The 19,570-nt window shown below is 60.1% G+C and overlaps 2 protein-coding genes across 5 annotated transcripts in view; one reads left to right on the top strand and one right to left on the bottom strand.

Annotated features, from left to right (window-relative positions):
* Positions 1-15,208, top strand: part of CCM2 (CCM2 scaffold protein) — a 44,003-nt gene extending 28,795 nt beyond the window's left edge. For 3 of the 4 annotated variants that reach the window (XM_032875033.1, XM_032875034.1, XM_032875031.1), the window contains exons 3-10: positions 7,803-7,886; positions 8,318-8,504; positions 11,287-11,423; positions 12,059-12,194; positions 13,179-13,236; positions 13,371-13,509; positions 13,764-13,902; positions 14,747-15,208. In XM_032875033.1, the coding sequence (XP_032730924.1) occupies positions 7,803-7,886; positions 8,318-8,504; positions 11,287-11,423; positions 12,059-12,194; positions 13,179-13,236; positions 13,371-13,509; positions 13,764-13,902; positions 14,747-15,021 (1,155 nt within the window). In that variant the 3' untranslated portion in view covers positions 15,022-15,208. The remainder of the gene's footprint in view (positions 1-7,802; positions 7,887-8,317; positions 8,505-11,286; positions 11,424-12,058; positions 12,195-13,178; positions 13,237-13,370; positions 13,510-13,763; positions 13,903-14,746) is intronic. The other variant, XM_032875032.1, reaches the window with a different exon arrangement.
* A 1,462-nt stretch (positions 15,209-16,670) lies between these two features.
* Positions 16,671-19,570, bottom strand: part of NACAD (NAC alpha domain containing) — a 7,904-nt gene continuing 5,004 nt past the window's right edge. Inside the window, 7 exon segments of the mRNA XM_032875030.1 lie at positions 16,671-16,736; positions 16,823-16,945; positions 17,043-17,195; positions 17,267-17,413; positions 17,766-17,840; positions 17,926-18,041; positions 18,172-19,570. The exon segment at positions 18,172-19,570 is cut by the window's right edge and continues 11 nt beyond it. Of these exon segments, the coding sequence (XP_032730921.1) occupies positions 16,722-16,736; positions 16,823-16,945; positions 17,043-17,195; positions 17,267-17,413; positions 17,766-17,840; positions 17,926-18,041; positions 18,172-19,570 (2,028 nt within the window). The 3' untranslated portion in view covers positions 16,671-16,721.

Here is a 19,570-nt window from a genome sequence, read left to right as displayed (position 1 = left end):
TGTGCGAGCCTGGTGTGTTGAGAACTCGTGCACCCTCCCCGGTGTCCCTGTCCCCATGTGGGAGTCCTGCCCTTCCTTCCATCAGGCCTCGCTCTGCTGCGGGGTTCTTGCCGACAGAGTCCAGCCGTGGGTGCACATTGCCGGAAGGCCACCTCGGGGATGTCCATGGTATCCTGTCAGCAGTGATTTTTGGAAGCACCTTCTGTGCTTGGAGCTGGAGCGTGAGCTGGCCGGCACACATCTGCGCAGGCTGTGGTCCCTGTCGGGCAGCAGGCGTGGTGCCCGAGGCGGTCTGGCTGTCTCATCTTCCACCTCACTGGTGCCAGGGCCATTGACAGATGCGACCGCTAGCCCTGCTTCCCCTCGGGGTCTCACATGCGTCATCACGTTCTGGCCTCTGGATCTGTGCCCTTGACTTGCTGTGCCCCGTGGCAGCTATGGGCTGCCGCTGACTCTGTTGGGGCGCAGGGCGTGCATCGGGGACCTTGCAGGACGATGGGACGCGTGTGGTAAGCCCAGTCCGGGAGGCACACCTGGTCGCATCTGGAGTGGTAACAAGGATGACAGCTGCAGTAAAAGTGTCTTACCAAGAATTCTGTCGCCATGAAGCTCATCTCAGATGAATGGCGGCTCCCCTTCCCACGAAGAAAGTAGGCGTCTCCGGAGATGTGCTGGCTGGGTTTGCAGCCGGCAGGGCTAAGGGACAGGGAGAAGACGGTGGCATCATCTCCTGAGGCCAGCGGTGGGGGCGGGGGCAGTCCTGTGCGTGTGCACCAGGGCCCTGCCGAGTCAGCAAAGCCCTGAAGCCGGAGTGACTGTTCACGGACAGGATTCCGCTGCTTAGGATTCAAAAAGTTGTTAGCAAATGAAATTATTGAGTAAAACTAATAAGATGATTTTTTAATATGGTAAAATATACATGGCAGGGGGCCTGAGAGGCCCAGTCAGTTCAGCATCTGCCTTGGGCTCGGGTCATGGTCCCAGGGTCTGGGGATCGAGTCCCATATTGGGCTCCCCGCTCAGCGGGGAGCCTGCCTCTCCCTCTCTGCCGCTCTCCCAGCTTGTGTGCTGTCACTCTGTCAAATGAATATATAAAATCTTTAAAAAATATATGTATGCATGACAAAGTTTTCCATTTTAGCCCTTTTTAACCAGGTTTAAGTGTGCGGTTCACTGGCATTAAGCACGCTGCCGGTGCTGTGGGGCCACCACTGCCCACGTCCGAAACGTTCTCAGATCCCCGAACAGAAGCTCTGTCCCATGAAACTCCAGATCCCTGTCCTGTCCCCGGTGCCCCCCACCCCCGCGCTCTCCTGTGTGGATTGGACCGTGCTGGGGACCGCGTGCACGTGGAGTCACGTGGTGTGCCCCTGTGTGACTGGCTCTTCCCGCTCCGGGTCGCGTCCCCCTCTGGCAGCTCTGCTGTAGCAGGTGTTGGGACTTTCTTTTTAGCGCCGAGCACAGCTCTGTGGATATACCCCCATTTCATCGATGTGTGCACCTGTCAGAGTGTGGCGACGTTTCCATCGTTTCTGACTGTTGTGAACCTGCTGCCCTGCACGTGGGACCCAGCGTCTGTCCAGTCTCTGCTTTGGCTTCGTTGCTCTTGGTGGTGTTCAGCGGGCTCCCTGCCCAGCGTGCAGCCCAGCGCGGGGCTTGAACTCACGACCCCGAGATCAAGACCTGAGCTAAGATCGAGAGTCGGACGCTTAGCCAGCTGAGCTGCCCGGGCACCCTTTGCTTCCTTGCTGCTTTGTTTTATCGTGTGACAATACATGTGACCAAGTTTCCCACCTTAACCATCTTTAAGTGCACAGTTTGGAGCAGTAAGTACGTTCGTGCTGTTGGGCCGCCATCGCCACTGTCCACCTCCGTCCATAACTTTTCCTCTTGTAAACCCAGAGCTCTCCCAGCACCAGAACCGGCTCTCCGCAGCCCCGCTAGCCTCTGCTCTAGTGTGCATCCGGGCATCCGCGGAGCTCTTGCGCAGGAGTACGAAACTGCAGGCGGATTTCACGGAGCGCGATGCCGCGAGCCCCCTCCCCGCTGTGGCACACTGCGGAGTCCCTTCCCCTTCAGAGGCTGAGCCACGTCCCACGGCGCGGACGGGCCGCAGCCAGTGTCACCACCGTCGGTCGAGGGTCGCTGGCTTGCTTACACGTTCTTGTTGTTAGGGTGTCACTGCCGCGACAGCAGCAAGCTCTCGGAGGTCCTGCTTTCCGTTCTTTCAGGTGTATCCCTGGGAGTGGGGTCGCTGGGTCCTGCGGAGACTCTGGTTCTCAGCATTTGGGGAACTCATGCTGTTTTCTGGGCCACTGTGCCGTTTCATGCCACTGCCGGCGTGTCCCAGGCCCCGCCGTGCCGCGTCCTGGCCAGCAGGTTACTGTAGGTCTCGCTGGGAGCCGTGGCAGTGGGTGCGCGAAGCGGCCTCTCGCTGTGGCTTTGATTTGCATTTCCGTAGGGACTAGTGATGCTGGCATCTTTTCGTGTGCTTGTTGGCCGTCTGTGTCTTCAGAAAAATGTCTGCTGGGAGCCCTTTGCCTGCTTTTAGTCAGCTTGGTTAGTTTTGGGTTGTTGGGATGTAGGAGTTCTCTGTGTGTTCTGGATACCAACTGCGCATCAGATGTGGCTGCAAACACAGGCTCCTGTAGGCAGTTGTCACCCCACTTTGATGCTTATGGTCTTTTTTTTTTTTAAATTTTTTCATTTTTTTATTGTTGCTTATGGTCTTTGATGCACAAACATTTTTAATTTCGTCGAGGTCCAGTTTGTCTCTGTTGTTTTATTGCCTGTGCTCTTGGTGTTGTAACCAAGAAATTGTTGCCAAATCCAATGTCATGAAGCTATTTCTCGGTTTTCTTCTGAGACTCAGAGCTTTGGGTGTTACATGTAGACGTTTCATCCGTTTGAATTATATTTTGTATATGGTGTGAGGTAAGGGACCATCTTCTTTCTTCCCTGTGTGGACCTCTCGTTTCCCAGCACCGTTTTTGAAAAGACTGTCGTTTCCGTATCAAGGGTCTTGGCTGCCTTGTCAGACATCAACTGACCACGTATGTGAGGTTCTCTTTCTGGACTGTGTTCCACCCCATCAGTCTGTGTGTCTGTCCTTAGCCAGCACCACATTGTTCGGTCATCATAACTTTGTAGCAAGTCTGGAATCTGCAACTGTGAGAATAGATGGAACTTAATACGGATCTGTGTGAACAGGCATCTGCATTTGATGTACACGTGCACATAAGCGGATGGAAAGGCACTGGCCAGCTGCAGCTTGGTGGGAACGTTCTGGAATGTTTATTGGTGAGAAACTAAGTATGAGCCAGCGGTTACATGTGCCGCTTATTTACTCTTAAACCGCTCTCTCAGGGGGAGATTCCCAGCCCTAGAGATGGTGGGGAAGCCAATGCACAGCTTAGCTTTATTCCCTTTCCTCAGCCCCCAACTGAGAGAGGATGAAATACAGAACTTTCCAGAAGGAGTGTGTGTCTCCCGACAGAGCTGCCCAGCACACACAGACAGTTGCTGAAAAAAGCTTTCTTGAGGTTTCAGCCACTTGACTTGTGCCTGCTGCTGTGTTTTGGGTGCACCGTAGCCCGTTCCTCCTCGTGTGAGCAGGCGGTGGCCTGGCACAGCCCTGGGTGCACCGAGTCGGGCCCGGGTCCACCTTCCTTGCACTCAGTAATCCACAGAGGGACCTATTTGGTTCCTCAGTCGGAGAAAGGATCTTCGAGCACAGTGGTTGGGTTTCTTCCCTCCCAATCCGTACCTTTTCATTCTTGTCTCATTGCATTAGCTGGCACTTCCCGGAGTGCTGGAAAGCAGTGGTGAGAGGGGATATGCTTTGATTTCTCCTGATCTGAAGCAATCTTTAAGCATCTCACTGTTAATTAGGATGCTGGCTGTAGGTTTTTGTACACATTCTGTATCAGTTTGAGGAACTTTCTTTCTGTTCCTCGTTTGGTGAGAGTTTTGTCATGAACAGGCATTGGATGTTGTCAAATGCTTTTCTGCATCTGTTGATGTGATCATACGATTTTTCTTCTTTAGAGTGTTGGTGCGTGATGGATTACATTAACTTGTTTCTGAATTTTGAATCAGCCTTGCCTCCCTGGGGTAAATGCAACCAGGTCGTTGTTTATATTTGTTATCTTATATAATTTATATCTTTATACCTCGTTGGATTCGATTTGCTAATATTTTGTTGAGGATTTTCGCATTTATGTTTATGAGAAATATTGATCTGTGATTTTTCTTTTCTTGTAGTATCTTTGACTTGGATATTGGGGTTGATGTTTTCTCTGTTTTTATTTTCTGGAAGAGATTATAGAGAATTGGTATTGTTTCCTCCTTTAGTGTGTGGTCAAATTCACCTGTGAACCTGTGTGGGCCTGGTGCTGTTTTAGAAGGTTATTAATTATTAATTCAGTTCCTTTAATAGACCATGCACCTACTCAAATTATCCTTTCTTTTTATGTGAGTTTTGGTAGTTGTGTCTTTCTTCCTTGGTTGCTTTTGTTTTTTGTTTTGCTGATTTTATACCAATGAAAGCAACTTTCTGATAATGGATTAAAGATTTTATTCATTTATTCAGGCTCTCCATTAAGATCGAAGCATGGGCTTCGATCCCAGGACCCCGAGATCATGACCCAAGCAGAAGGCAGATACCCAACTGACTGAGCCACCCAGGCGCCCCTAAAGATTTTACATCCCTAAAGATTTTATTTATTTGTTTGGCAGAGAGAGTGAGAGAGCACAAGCAGGAGGAACAGTAGAGGGAGAGGAAGAAGCAGGCTCCCGGCTGAGCAGGGAGCCCGAAGCGGGACTCTATCCCAGGACCCTGGGGTCATGACCTGAGCCCCAGGCAGAGGCTTCACCTTCTGAGCGACCCAGGCGCCCCTACAGTTGTGTCTTTCAAAAAATTGCATTGTGATTTGGGAACATACTGTGTATGGTTTCCAGGCTTTGAAATTAGTTACGGTGTGTTTTATGGCCCAGAACGAGCTGTTTCACAATGAGTGGTCACGTGAGCTGAAGGAGCGTGTGTTCTGCGCTACGGGATGAAGTAGTCTATAGGTGTCAGTAACATCCTGCTGGCCGAGGGCGTCGCGCTCCCCTGTGTCCTCGCTGACGTTCTGCCTGCTGGGTCGGTGTGTTTCTGACAGAGAGGGGCGTCTGAAGTCCCCAGTCGCCGTTGTGGATTCGTTTCTCTCTCCTTGAAGCTCTGTCTTCGCCTTGTGTGTGTTGATGCTCTGTGGTCAGGTGTGTGCGTGGGAAGCATTGTCACGTCTTCTCGGAGGACCACTTTCATCATTAAGGTCGCTCTTTAAAGTGACTTTTCTTGGGCAACATGTACTTGGGTCTTGAATTTAAAGAACAATTTTAGGGGCTCCTGGCTGCCTCAGTTGTTCGGATGCACAATTCTTGATCTCAGGGTCATGAGTTTGAGCCGCATGGGGGGTGTAGACATTACTTACATAAAACTTAAAAAAAATTTTTTTTTAAGACTTCATTTATTTGACAGAGATCACAGGTAGGCAGAGAGGCAGGCAGAGAGAGGAGGAAGCAGGCTCCCTGCTGAGCAGAGAGCCCGATGCGGGGCTCAATCCCAGGACCCTGGGATCATGACCTGAGCTGAAGGCAGAGGCTCCAACCCACTGAGCAACCCAGACACACCCCCCCCATATTTTTTTAAATAAAAAAGTTAAAATTAAAAAACATTTTTAGTAAGCTCTGTGCCCAACATGGGGCTTGAACTCACAACCCTGAGATCAAGAGTGTGTGCACACACTTGTGCTCTCTCTCAGATCAATCAATCAGTGTTAAAATCCCTCAAATTGTGTTTGTCGGAGAAAGGTTTTATTTCTCCGTTGCTTGAAGGACTGGGTCCCTGGGCACAGATTGCAGGGGGACGGGTTTCCACCAAAGCTTCAGAGTTTCATTCCTCTCTCACTTAGTAGTTTCTGAAGAAAAGTCCAATATCATTCTTTTTTTTTAAAGTATTTTTATTTATTTACTTGACAGACAGAGATCACAAGTAGGCAGAGAGGCAGGCAGAGGGGGGTGGGAAGCAGGCTCCCCGCCGGGCAGAGAGCCCAATGCGGGACTCAATCCCAGGACCCTGAGATCATGACCTGAGCTGAAGGCAGAGGCTTAACGACTGAGTCACTTTATTTTTTTTTAAAGATTTATTTATTAAAAAAAAAAGATTTATTTATTTACTTACAGAGAGTGAGAGAGTGAGCTCGTATAAGTGGGGGGTGGGGGAGCAGAGGGAGAGGGAAAGAATCTTAAGCAGGCGCCACAGAGGGTCTGGAGCCCCTGATGTGGGGCTGGATCATACGACCCTGAGCTCATGACCTGAGCCCAAACCCAGAACTGGCCGCTCACCGGACTGAGCCCCCCAGGCGCCCCAGTCTGACCTTTGTTACCCTTGTTCTGCGGGTAAGGTGCTTTTGTCCTGGGGCTTACCACAGGGTTCTCTCTGTGGTGGTTTATAGCTGGATTCTGATGTGCAGGCATTGGGCTGCTTCTGTTTTTATTCCCTTTTCTCTCTGTGTGTGTCCTGCTTGGTGCTGTCAGAGTCCCCGGATCTGTGGTCTGGAGCCTGTTTGTCGTGAGTGCTTCTGGTCATCCCACCACACGCCCGGCCCCACTTTTGGAACTTAGTGACCGTTCTTGGACATCCTGTTCCATCTTCTTCATACTTTTCCCTCTTTGCTTTCCATTTTGGGAAGTTTTTGTTGACATACCTTGACACGTCTGCATGCCCATTGACCCGTCCCTTGGCTGTGTCCCGCCTGCAGATGTGTCCGTCGATGGAACCGTCAGTCTGTTTCTGTTATGGTGGATTGTTGGCATTTCCCATCGGTCCATGGTTAGCGTTTCGAGCTCTCTGCTTACATTACGCACGAAGCACGATGTCTACTTTTTCTGTTAGAACCCTTAGCACATTAATCCCACTGCTTTATTTATAAATTTTATTTTTTTAAATATTTTATCTACTTATTTGAGAGAGAGAGCAAGAGCACAAGCAGGGGGAGCGGGAGGCAGAGGGAGAGGTTGAGAAGCCGAGTCCCCACTGAGCAGGGAGTGTGCCTGACGCAGGACTCGATCCCAGGACCCCGAACTCATGACCTGAGCCAAAGACAGATGCTTCACCAACTGAGCCACCCAGGCGCCCCAATGCCACTGCTTTGAACTTTGGGTCCGGTGGCCCCTGAGAACAGCCCTGCCGTGTCTGCGGCTGGTTCTGGCGCTTGCCCTGTGTGTTCAGACGGCATCTTGCCCGTGAGCGTGTCTTGCCATCAGCTGGACGTGATGTACAGGGTGACAGGGGTGGCGGCGGACGGGCCTTCCGCGTGAGGCCGTGTGCTTATCTGGCTGGAGGATGACGTGTGGGGAGGGTGCGCTCCGCCGTCCTGTGGTCAGTCTGTCTCGGTCCTCCCGGGAGCCTGCGCCCCTGGACCGCGATGCACTTTTCATTCTGTTCCCCCTTTCCCCCCTTCAGGCTGGAGCCGGGGATTTCCGTCCCTGGCAGAGCTCGTTCTCCTTGAGGAAGGGGCCCCGTTAGGGATAACCATCCTCATGGTGCGGGACAGCGGGAAGTGTGGCAGCGTCTCCTGAGCGGGGACACTTTTCCAAGAATTCAGAGCATGCTTCCCAGCGGAGGCCCCCCACCCCCGAGCCAGGCCAGAAGGTCTGGTGGCGGAAGGCGGAGGTCAGGCTGCGTCCTCTGTGTGTCCACGACGGTCCGGGCCGATCTTCCCTTCCTCATGGCAGCGTCTCTCCTCACTTTGTTGCAGTACTTAGGTCAGTTGACGTCTATACCGGGATACCTGAATCCCTCCAGTAGGACCGAAATCCTGCATTTCATAGACAATGCAAAGGTAACCCCATCCTTCTGACCCTGACCTCTGACCCCTGGCCTGTGACCCCTCCTAACTCTGACCTCTGCCCTTACACTCTGACCCCAGCTCTTGGTCCTCTGACGCTGGGCCTTCCTGGCTGGGAGGGATGACAGGGATGACCCCGTCCCGTTGTGTCATGGGTGTGCTTGGCTCTCGGGCCGTCAAGACCAAACCTGTCTGAATGTGAGCTTTCTTCTCTGCACTTTGCTCCTCGTGCTTTTGGGCTGTTTTCAGAATTCACGTTGTCCAGAGCGTAGAGCACACCCCACGGGTCTGGGTGAGGGCAGCCGTGGAGGCCGCAGAGTGCCCGGGGCGGGCCTAGTGTGGCCGCAGTGCGGTACGGGGCTGAGCATGGGGCAGGGAGCCCGGGGGCTGCGGCGGGCCTGTGGCTGACGCGCTGTGGTCCCCAGCAGAGAGCCCACCAGCTCCCCGGACACCTGACCCAGGAGCACGACGCTGTCATCAGCTTGTCTGCCTACAACGTCAAGCTGGCCTGGCGGGACGGGGAGGACACCATCCTCAGGGTCCCCATCCACGACATCGCTGCCGTGTCCTACGTGCGGGATGATGCCTCACACCTGGTGGTCCTGAAGACAGGTAGGGGCTGGGGCCGGGGCGGGTGTCCTCGGGGGTGAGCCTGGGAATTCAGGGGAGCTATGGACACAGTTTCTCCGCACTGGGCCGGCCGCCACCCAAGAGTGGGCCTTCGCTGGGTGCTGCCAGTGTGCGGGCCCTGCTTCGGGCCACAGGCATCCCAAAGCCAGGTTCAGAGAGGAGACCGGACCATTGCGGAGCGCCTGGTCCAAGAGATGTGCTGAGCATGTCCTTTTAGGAGAGTCAGGAGGAATCTTGAACAAGGCGCTGGCCCCCAGGCCTCTGCCCCTGGTCCTCCCTGCCACCCTGCCTCCTGAGCTCTCCGGGTGAGCCGGCCCCTTCCCACCCCCAGTGCCACAGCCTCTGCCTGGTACCAAATCACTGAGATATGGGGAGAGATGTCACGTCCCTCTGGGCTTCTGAGACCGGTACTGTCCCGGGCTCCTTTGGGTGTTCTCGGGCCCTTTGGGGTCCTGAAGCCGTCCATTGCCAAAGCACCCATGACAGGGGCCAAGGTGGGCTCAGGTGGTGCAGAGGGGAAATTGTCTGTCAGACTGTGGCGGATCCGAGAGATTCCCTAAGAGCCGGGCCCTAGTGAGCCTCCTCACGTGACCCCTTGAGCTCAGGGGGCTTCCACGGCACAAATCCAGTGGGCTTGCCGCGGGCCCACACACCCCTCCGCGCTCTGCTTCCCCCTCATTGCCCTTTGGCGAACATCTGATGTTGGACGATGGACATTACATAAGTTTGAACAACACGAAGCGTTTTAACATACAGAATGTATGGAAAGGGCTCACTGGCAGGAAGGCCGGACGTGGATAACCTGGTGTGACGTCCAGCTCAGCGGGCAGGAGGGCCGCACTCTCCCACTTCGCAGATGGAGTTACCAGAGCACAGAGCTTGAGTGACCGGCGGGGGCCCCAGCGGGGCGGTGGCGGGGCCAGCCGGCCTGGGAAGTGGACGGTCTCACAGGAGGCCTGAGGTCTGAGGCATCCTGAGGGACAGAAAGCCATGGGAAGACTGACCTCTGACTAGCACCTGCAGGCATGGAAGCCGGTGGGTGGAGGGCTGGGCCCCCCGCAGGTTTGTTGTGTGGTGGGACGTGTATCCGCGTTCATCTTTGGAGGGAATTGCTAAGAAAGGGGTAGCAGATTTTTTGGAGGGAGAGAATGAGCTCCATAGGAGATCCTTTGCGAAATGAGACGAAAACGGGGACCCAGAGCTCTGAGGGCTTCAGAGTTAAAGGGAGAGAAGGAATCCCTGTGTCCTGGGCGTCTTCCTCATTTTCATGGGCGGCCGGGAAAGCGAGTTCCTGCGACCCTGAGTCTGCGTGGCCCCGTGGCCCCAGCGTGCCGCATGTGAGGTCACGCACGTGGTGGCCCACAGCTCACTGGCCGTGACCCTGATGTTTATTACGTGCCCACCACGCGCAGCCCCACGTGCGTGCCTCTGCGGGCCCAGGCTTGACCGGTGCCCAGGGCAGTGCGGGGTGGGGAGGCTCTGCAGGGCTGGGTATGGCTGCAGGGGCTCCGTGTGGCGGGTGACCTGCTCTCCAGGCAGGGCAGGGTGGAGCGGACAGCGCAGACATCTTGAGGAGGGTGTCTCCGTGGGTGTAGGAGTCTGAAGCCACAGCTGTGGGGACAGATGGGGGACTGCGATCGGGGCCCAGATGGGAGCTTTTCAGACACAGCCCGTCCTCGCTGTGTGGGGCTGTCCTGACCTGAGAACAGCCCCGGAGCTACTTAAAGCGTTGTAGTAGCCGTGGAAAAGGAGAAGGAGAAGGAAGCAAGCGAAATAAGTGTTACTAATATATTTAGCCCTTGTGTCCACACGTACCAACGTGACTGTCATTAACAAGATGTCCCCCATCTTCTTTGTGCTGCCCCCTAGACGCCCCACACAGCACCGTGGGGACTTGCCGCATTTCACGTGCTCGGTGCCGGGGGCCCGTAGCTGCGGGGGGCAATGCAGTCCTTGGGTCTGATGGCGGCGTTCGTGGGGCTCATGGGGTGCTGGGCCCCGGGCTCTGCAGGCACACCTGTCCCGAGGGTGGCTTCTGCCTGGTTGCTGGCTCCCAGCCACGTCTGAGCCTCGTGGGCGCATCCAGAGGTAGCCAGCGGGGCATGGGAGGCCTCACTCCCGCCCCCGCTCCCCGCCCCTGCTCCCCGGTCTGCTCCCCGCCCCCGGGGTCTGCTCCCCCGCTCCCCGGTCTGCTCTGGGTCTGCTCCCCGGTCCACTCCCCGCCTCCCCGGTCTACTCCCCGCCCCCGCTACCCGGTCTGCCAAGCTGATGTGCCTGTGCTTCCCAGGGCAGGAGCCTCCCTCCCTGCTGCGGGCAGGCCTGGGGTTGCCCTTGTCTGAGGAAGTGTGGAGCCTTAGAAACGTGGGCCCGGGCTCGCCCCGTCCACATCCTGTCCTGGACTGTGCCCCCTCACACCCTGGGGCCCAGACACCTTGGGGTCCCCGTCTGGCAGGCTTGTGCTCGTGCCCATGGTTCCTGCGAGTGGAACTCTGGCGATCCTGTCTCGTGTGTCAACCGAAAGCAGCTGGCTACTGGGCGTTTCATGTCCTAGCCCGGGATCTGCGCACCGTCCGTGGCGGGGATGCCACCACTGCAGAGTGGTGGTTCTCAGGGAGCACAGCCAGGCCAGCCTCCAGGGAGCGTGAGGGCAGGGGCAGCTTAGCGGAGGGGGCGAGGGGGCACGCCTGAGCCAGGTGGGCACTGCCCGCCCCGGGCTGTGGAGCTCCCACAGCTGCCCGAACCTGCTGTGCTGTTGACTTCTCAGCCCAGGACCCGGGCATCTCCCCCAGCCAGAGTCTGTGTGCGGAAAGTTCCAGAGGCCTCACCGCAGTCTCCCTGTCAGAGAGCGGAGTGGGGCCGGTGGAGGCCTGCTGCCTGGTGATCCTCGCAGCAGAGAGCAAGGTGAGTAGAAGGCGGGACTTGGGACTCAGGCTCAGGTCCTGCCCACAACCTGCCTGGGCTCTTCCTGTATCCGCACCCCAAGCCCTGCCCACTGCTGACCCAGGCCCCGCCCACCACAGGCCCACCCCACAGCCCAGGCCCCTCCCACACTGACCTGGTCTCTCCCACCTCCTGACCCAGGCCCTTCCTTGTGTGTAGTTTGTCTAGAAGACTGTAGGGGGGGCCTCCTGCCTCGGGGACCCTTTGATCACTGCGTGTCCTTGGCTCTGCCCTCCCTCTAGCGGGCAGTTCTTCCTCACGGGGCTGCCTCCCCAGCCTGTTCTCACTGCAGGCCCCTCTGGTGACTGCCCAGTATCAGAGGGGACCCTGCCTTAACAGCACGTGTGTGAGCCGTGTTCCCGGCTGGGAGTGCCGTCCCTGAGCCTGGGGCCGCAGCAGAGGCAGCATGTTGGTGGGCAGGTGGGGGGGACAGGAGGGCTGGTGGTGGACACACCTGGCCCCCTTGGGTCCAGAGAGCCTCCCAGCTGTGGGCTGGTCCCCTCGTGGCCTGCTGGGTGGCGGGTGCTGGTTGGGCATCTGAGGAGCCAGGGGGCCAGCAAGCTGCCCAGGAAGGCCCAGCTTTGTCTCCACGGCAGGTCGCTGCGGAGGAGCTGTGCTCCCTGCTGGGACAGGTCTTCCAGATCGTGTACACGGAGTCCACCATCGACTTTCTGGACAGAGCCATCTTCGACGGGGCCTCGACACCCACCCACCACCTATCCCTGCACAGTGGTACGTGAGTGTGGGTGCACAGTGATGCTGTCCCGTGCCCGTGGCTTTGCGCCAGTGCCTTGTTCCCACACCCCGCTGCTGATGTCCCTGGCGAGCCTGGTGCCTTCTTGTACCACATCCCGGGCGGGGACGGCTTCTCAGCTCAAGTCCCTTCACCTGCCTGAGAACAGGGGCAGGGGGAGGGGTGTGTGTGTGTGGGGAGGAACCCGCAGACCTCACAGCTACTGGGTGAGGGCTTTTTCTGGGACCGAGGCTGCTGGGCGCGGGCACGTGGCAGCCGTCCCCTCCTCTGAATCTGCAGAGCCCTTAGCCCTGTGTTCCCACACCCCAGGAGCGCCCCCATGCTCCCGGTCACCCCAACTCCGCGAGCTCAGCGGCGGCTCAGAATGGTGTCTGTGCCTCCCACGGTTTGTGTCACGTGGACCTAAGGTCCCCTGACCAGTGTTTCCTGAGTAGCGGCTGTGTCCCGGGCTCTGCGCGGGTGGGAGGGGCTCAGCATGCCAGGGTCCCGCCTCCCTGCTTGAGCGGAGCCCCCCCCCCCCGGCTCCAGTCTGGGGGTCAGCCCTGCCTCCGGCCTTCTGCCCTCGGCGGACCCCGTGCGGTGGGACAAGCTGTCCGACCTCTGGGATCCCACTCCTCGTCTGAAGTGAGCAGAAGGGACAAAGTGACTCGGGCCCCGGGACACCGCGCGGCAGCTCCAAGTGGCCCTTGTCTTATCCTTGGCCCTCGGGGAGTGCCCTTCAGTCCCCCATTTGGAGCGTAGCGCTCGGGCCCACACCTGCGACAGGTGGTGCCCATCCAGAACGCCCACAGTGGGAGCCGGTGGGGGACTGCCTGAGGCTGCCGCCAGGGGACAGGCGGCTCTGCCCAAGAAGGCCTGCAGGCCCCCCGCCAGGGCCCACGTCTAGTGGAGTGTGGGGCCCGGGGACTCGGGGCCCCTCCGCCCGCGGGTAACCCGAAGCCTGTGTCCCGCCCCCTGCGCAGACGACTCCTCCACCAAGGTGGACGTGAAGGAGCCGTACGAGACGGACGCCAGCGCTTTGTGAGTCCCCAAGCCCCGCGGGCCCCCCACGCGCATGCGGGCCCCCGGCCGGAAGTGCAGCTCTGCGGGGGGCGGGGATCCCGGGCCTCAGGGTGAGCACGGGAGCCCCGTGCCCACGGCTCCTGTCCTTGCAGCTCCTTCCCCGAGTGCGTGCACGCAGGCGGCGTGTCGCCCTTGTCCTTCTGCATGCAGACAGCGCCGCACGCCAAGACGGCCAGCGAGAGCGAGCTGAGCGCCACGGCCGCCGAGCTGCTGCAGGACTACATGCTGACGGTGCGCGCCGCCGGGCTCGGAGACGGGGCGGGGTGGGCACGGGCGCACAGGTGAGGGGCGGGGGGACAACCGCTGCCCCCCCCCCCCCCGCCGCCCACCGTTGCTGACCCGCACTTGGTTCTGTATGTGTCCCTGGGCTCCTTGTGGGCACGCTCCCCAGGTTGCCCCGGGTAAAGTGGGGGCCGCTGTGTGGGCTGGCGGGGGGGGGCACTGTGGGCGCCGCTCACCGCCGCACCCCTGCCCGCCGTGGGCAGCTGCGCACCAAGCTGTCCTCCCAGGAGATCCAGCAGTTTGCCGCGCTGCTGCACGACTACCGCGACGGGGCGTCCGTGCACGAGTTCTGCATCAACCTGCGGCAGCTGTACGGGGACAGCCGCAAGTTCCTGCTGCTCGGTGAGCCCCGCGGGGGGGCAGGGGTGCACGCAGCGTGGGGGGTTCTGCCGGGGATCCGCTGCCCAGAGCTCTTCCCAGTGACGGATGGGAGCTGCCGTTGGGAGCCGGACTGCGGGGAAGCCCGGAGCCTCGCTCCTGGAGCAGGGGATGGAATGGGGCTCCTGGAGGGGGGCGTGGCTCTCGAGGGGCTTTCGGTGGGTGACCAGCAATTTGCTGGGCAGAGAAGTGGACCCTGTTTCTGGGTAGAAGAACTGGCCGTTGGGATGCTGGCCCTGAGAGCTGGGTGGGCAGGGTGGCCAGGCTGCACACCTGCTCGCACCCTCCGGGTGACTGGGTGGCCGTGTCTCCCACATGCTGAACCTAGAGACTCCACCGGCTGATGGGGGCTGGTGGAGGCTCCTGAGCCCTGCCCCCCATCTAAGGGGGTGGGTCATACCCTCCTCAGCAGCCATCCGAGGGCTCACCACTCATTGGGAGGTAGGGCAGGAGGCCTGGCCTGCTGCGTCCGGTCTGAGCTCCTGCTGACCCTGTGGCCTCCCCACCAGGGTCAGTGCAGCCAGGGCTGGGGTCCCAGGCCCCAACCCCAGCTCTGTTCCTTTCTGGCTTATTCTTGTAGAAGTGGGTGGTGCCCCTAGAGGTCAGCTGGCCCCTTCTGTTCTGCATCCAGGCCTGTGAGTGGACTTCTGCCAGCTTTGAGGGAGGACATGGGGTCAGACACCTGTTGCAGTGCTGGGACCTGATGGGCCCGTGGTGCCCGTCGAACTGGGCTGGATGCGGGCAGGCCGGGTGGGCAGACTCGTTCTCCCCATGGGAGGCCCAGCGTCAGCCCCACTTGTGTCCACAGGTCTGCGGCCCTTCATCCCAGAGAAGGACAGCCAGCACTTCGAGAACTTCCTCGAGACCATCGGGGTGAAGGACGGCCGAGGCATCATCACCGACAGCTTTGGCAGGTACCGGCGGGCCCTGAGTTCCGCCTCCACGGGCACCGGAAACAGGGCCGCGGGCAGCTCCGACGACCAGTCCGCGCCCTCGGAGGGGGACGAGTGGGACCGCATGATTTCGGACATCAGCAACGACATCGAGGCTCTGGGCTGCAGCATGGACCGGGACTCGGCCTGACGGTGCCGGGAGGGGCCTGCCGCTGCGCCCTCTACTGTGAAGGGCCGGCCCCGGGCGCTGGTGCCCGCGGCCCGCTCCAGGAGGGGTCCCGGGGGTCCTTTCGGTTTTGCACACGACGTTCCTGTCGAAACTCTCAGAGACCTTCAAAGAAGTTTACTGCGATGTGAATAATTCATTTCTGGTCCCAGCGTGCTTCTGGTCTCGTGGGGGTGGGAGCCGGGGCCGCACGTCTGGGCTAGGCACTGTGGCCTGGGGGCTGGCTGCCCTTTGGTGCTCGTCGCAGCAAACCGGGAGGACGGGATTGGGGCTTTTGCTGCATGGACGTGGGGTGGGCAGCAGGGGGCCTGGGAGCTGGTGCGAGTGTCAGGTTCTCGCCCCTGGGAGTGGCTTCTGGGTTCCTGAGTGTGGTGCCTGCCTTTGGCCTCTCACCTGAGTCCCCCAGTCCTCAGTCTCATTGCCACCAAGGTGGTCTCCACTGCAAACTTGTTACCCAGTCCCTTGCCAAAAGCATGTCATCTTAGAGCCCAGGGGCCCAGGGTCCTGGTCTCCAGGGGGCTTAAGGCTGGGGGGAGGGGTGCGGGGGTGTGGATTCCTAGATTCCTAGATCTTCCCTGAGCTGGGCCCCTCCCCTGCCCTTGGCGCGTGGGGAGGCAGGGGTGGCCCTGGAGACCTCCTCCTTACCTAGAAGGTGCCTCTGTCCTGGGAGACCCCCGACAACACGTGTGGAAAGCCCCTGAGTGTGGACGGGTGCCGGTGTCCCGGAGAAGGGAGGACAGAGCCCTGGGCTCCCAGTGAGGGTATGGGGGTGCCAGGTGGGATCTGGCTCTTGGCCAGGGGCAGGTCAGGATGGGAGGAAAGCTCTCAGACTTGGTTCTGGCGTGGGGTGTCCAGGAGCTGGTCGTGGACCCAGGCCGGCAGAGCTAAGGGGAATGGGGTAGGTCTCCAGAGGAATGCAAATCAGCCTGCTCTGGAAGCATCTGGAAGAACTGAAGTCATCCAGGCAGGGCCAGCTCACCCTGGGTGTGAGTGGCCGTAGCAGGCAGTCCAGAGTGGGTGGATTGTGGAACCAGTTCTGAGTGTCCTGTGTAGACGGCAGGAGCCGCTCCCTTCTCTCCAGGAGCCCACCTCTGTGGGTCCCTGGACTTTGGAGAAGAGGGAGCACGGAGAGCATGGACGGCCACTGCAGAGCTGGGTGCCAGGAGGGCCAAGAACTGGTCGCTGCCCCTCCCCCCACTCAGGAAATGGCTTTCCCTGGCTAAACCCGCAGAGCCCGCGCGTCTGGGGAGTTCCTTCCCAAACCCAGCCCCCAGGCCCAAGCTTGGGCCACAGTTGAGTGCCTGCTCACCGTCTCTGGGCAGGATGGGCACCGTGGACACGGTGGGGGCCCGGGGGATGGACCCCCCCCACCTCCTGGAGTCACTGGACCGATCCTGCCCTCGGGGGACATGGTGGGGAGAGGATTCTCAGTCTCTGGGGCCACCGGAAGGCCACACCCCCCAAGGGGGGCCAGACCACCACCCTTTGGGACAGTCTGCTTGGAGGCAGGAAGCATCTCTGCCCCTCTGCCCCTCCACAAATCCCATTTGGCCGGAGCACGCGCCCAGCACGGAGGAGCCAGAGCAGAGGCCGTGCGGAGACACCTGTTTATTGAGCAGCGGAGCCGGGGGCAGGGACGGAGCTCTGGGTCGGGGCGCTCCTGGCTACATGGTGAGCTCCTGCAGAGAGAGGAGACAGAGAGAGCAGGCTGGGGAGAGGCCCGGTAGGGCCAGCAGCAGGGGGCCGAGGGGGGCCTGCCACTCACCATAATGGCGTTGACGATGTCGCTCTGGTTGTCCCTCAGGGCCCGCACGGCCCTGGCCCTCGACACGTTGGCCTGTGCCATCACTAGCTCAATGTCACGGAGCTCCAGTCCTGCCTCATCCACCTGGAGGGGGGCAAGCCGGCAGGTTCTGGGGCTGCCCCCACCCCAGAAAAAACCGTGAGATGCCTCCCCAGCCCTCCCCCGTGTCCCTGCTTCCTACCTCCTCCTCCTCCTCCTCCTCCTCCTCCTCCTCCTCACACCCAGGCCTCACCAGCGGCCCAGGCGCAGACTCGGGGACCAGGGCGGACGGCTCTGTGGGCACTTTGAACTTCTCAGCAGCAGCTCTGTGCACTTGCTGGGACAGGTCCTCGATCTGCAGGGGCCCAGCGGTCAGCCCAGCCCATGCCCCAGGTCCCCACCCCACCCCCCTGCGGCCAGCCAGACCTTGGCCTCGCCGAAGACCACGTAGGTGTCCGAGGCCGGGCTCTTGAAGACATCAGGCTTGGCGATGACAAACAGGATGTTCTTGGATTTCTGGATGGTGATCCTGGTGACCCCCTGGATTTGCCGCAGGCCCAGCTTGGACATCGCCTGGGGGCACGGGGGGCTCAGACCTGGGCATCAGCCTGGGGGTCCCAGGCTGGGGTGGGGAGGAGCGGGTAGGCCCGGGAGAGAGCACACTGATGGGAGAACAAGGACTCTGCCACCAACTCTAGGGGACTCTCTGTGGGCTCTGGGTAGAGCCTGTGGGGACACCCGACCCCCAGGTGTAGGGTGGGATACCGGACCCCAGCTGTGGGCATGGTCTCAATGGTGCTCTGGCCCCAGCAGTTTCACGACCTGATGACCCCACCGGTGGCGTCTGTCAGCCACTGGGTGTGAAGGGTCCCCTTACACAGCAGGCCCATTCCCAGGGGAGTGGCCCTGGCAGGACCCCACCCACCTTTCGGGCCTTCTTCTCACTGCGACTCTGCTTGGCTTTGGCCACTGTTTCCTCGCTGCTGCCGCCTGCTGGGGCCTGGGGAGGACAGGGTTTGAGCACCCAAGGGAGGGTGGGGTAGGGCCCTCCCAGGGCTGCAGCCTCCCCCATCCCAGGCCGGCACCTGGGTCGGGCACTGTGCCGTCTGCGCTCCCGAGAGGTCCTGCTCCTCCAGCTCTGCCGACGACTCCCCGTGGCTGTCTGAGTGCTGGCCGGATCCCGGAGCCCTCGGGGGCGAGTCTGGGCATGGGGTGGGGGCGTGTGCGTGTGAGGACGGCTTCTGCCTCGTAACTCATCCCTACGGCCCGCCCACCTGCCCCCTCTGGCCCCTGGCTCGGGGACAGTGCTCCAGCCCCTTGGCCCCCCTCACCTTCCTCCAGGCTGTCCTGGTCATCCTGTTGCTCAGCGGCTGGGAGCCCTCGAGGGCCAGGAGGCACTTGGCAGGGGGGCGAGATCCGCCAGGCCTGGTCTTTGGCATGGGTGTCCCCCATGGGGGCTGTTTTGGGGCTGAGGAGGGGGGAGTGGGGTGGGAGGCTGACTCGATGCCCAGCCCCAGGAGGTTTTGTGGTTCCTGAGAAGGCAGCCACTGCCCGCTGGGCTCCTGCACGTGGTGGCTGGAGGCTGGGAGAGCCTGGGGGCTCCTTGCCCTCCGTCGAGTCTTCCCTGGGTCCCTGGCAAGGGCAGGGGGTGAGGGGTGCCATGGGGCATGGGGCTGCCTCTGTGGGGACCCCAGGAACAGCGGGCTCTGGGCCAAGGGGCCTGTCTTGGGTCATGCTGGGCAGACCCCTGTTAGGGCTTTCAGGGGCTTGTGATGGGGACAAGCTGGGACTTCCAGGGACTACTTGAGCCCTCACTCCACTGCCTGGGCCCAGCACGGGCTCCAGCTGCCAAGAGGGTGCTGGAGTGGTGGGAGCAGGCTCTTTGGGGCAGCCCTTGCCAGGCCTGGCCACAGACCTTGGGGGAGACTCAGGGCAGGAAGCCAGCCCAGTTTCTGAGGCCACAGCAACAGAAGACCTGGGCTCGGGGTTGGCTCTTCCCTCCTCTTCTGGGGTCTGGGGCCATGTGTGACGGACCTCGGGGTGAGCAGCAAGATGTACCTCTGGGCCACTATCCCCAGGAGCCTTCCTAGCACTGTGGGGTGCTGACCTTAGGCCTCCAGCCCCCTGATTCTCACTCCTTGGGTCCTCCTTTGGGGGAAAATGGGGCTTGGCCCCATCACCAGCAAAAACACAGGCACTGGCACAGTTTTCCTGCTTAGGTGCCAACAGACCCTCAGCTACTTCTTCTCTAATGGAGGCAGGCTTGGGTGGGTCTGTGGCCTCCATGGCAGACCCGGGGGGGCCTGTGGCAGGCTCTGAATGTTCTAGGGCCTCCGTGGCAGGCTCAGAAAGTTCTGGAGCTTCTGTGGCAGGTTTGGGGCATTTGAGGGCCTCTGTGGCAGGCTGTGAGTGTTCTTGGGCCTCCATGGCAGCTTCTGGGGCCTCTGTGGCAGTCACAGAAAGTTCTGGGGCCTCCGTGGCAGGCACAGAAAGTTCTGGGGCCTCCATGGCAGGCTCTGGGCATTCCGGGGTCTCTGTGGCAGGCTCAGAATGTTCTGGGGTCTCCGTGGCAGGCTCAGAATGTTCTGGGGCCTCTGTGGCAGGCTCTGGGCATTCTGGGGTCTCCATGGCAGGCTCAGAATGTTCTGGGGTCTCCGTGGCAGGCTCAGAATGTTCTGGGGCCTCCGTGGCAGCCTCTGGGCATTCCGGGGTCTCCGTGGCAGGCTCAGA

This window comes from Lontra canadensis, unplaced genomic scaffold (genome assembly GCF_010015895.1).
Source record: "Lontra canadensis isolate GAN:19392208 unplaced genomic scaffold, GSC_riverotter_1.0 scaffold54, whole genome shotgun sequence".
Lineage (NCBI taxonomy): Eukaryota > Metazoa > Chordata > Mammalia > Carnivora > Mustelidae > Lontra > Lontra canadensis.
Note: the sequence above shows the minus strand (reverse complement) of the source record. Positions and strands in the feature narration are given on the sequence as shown.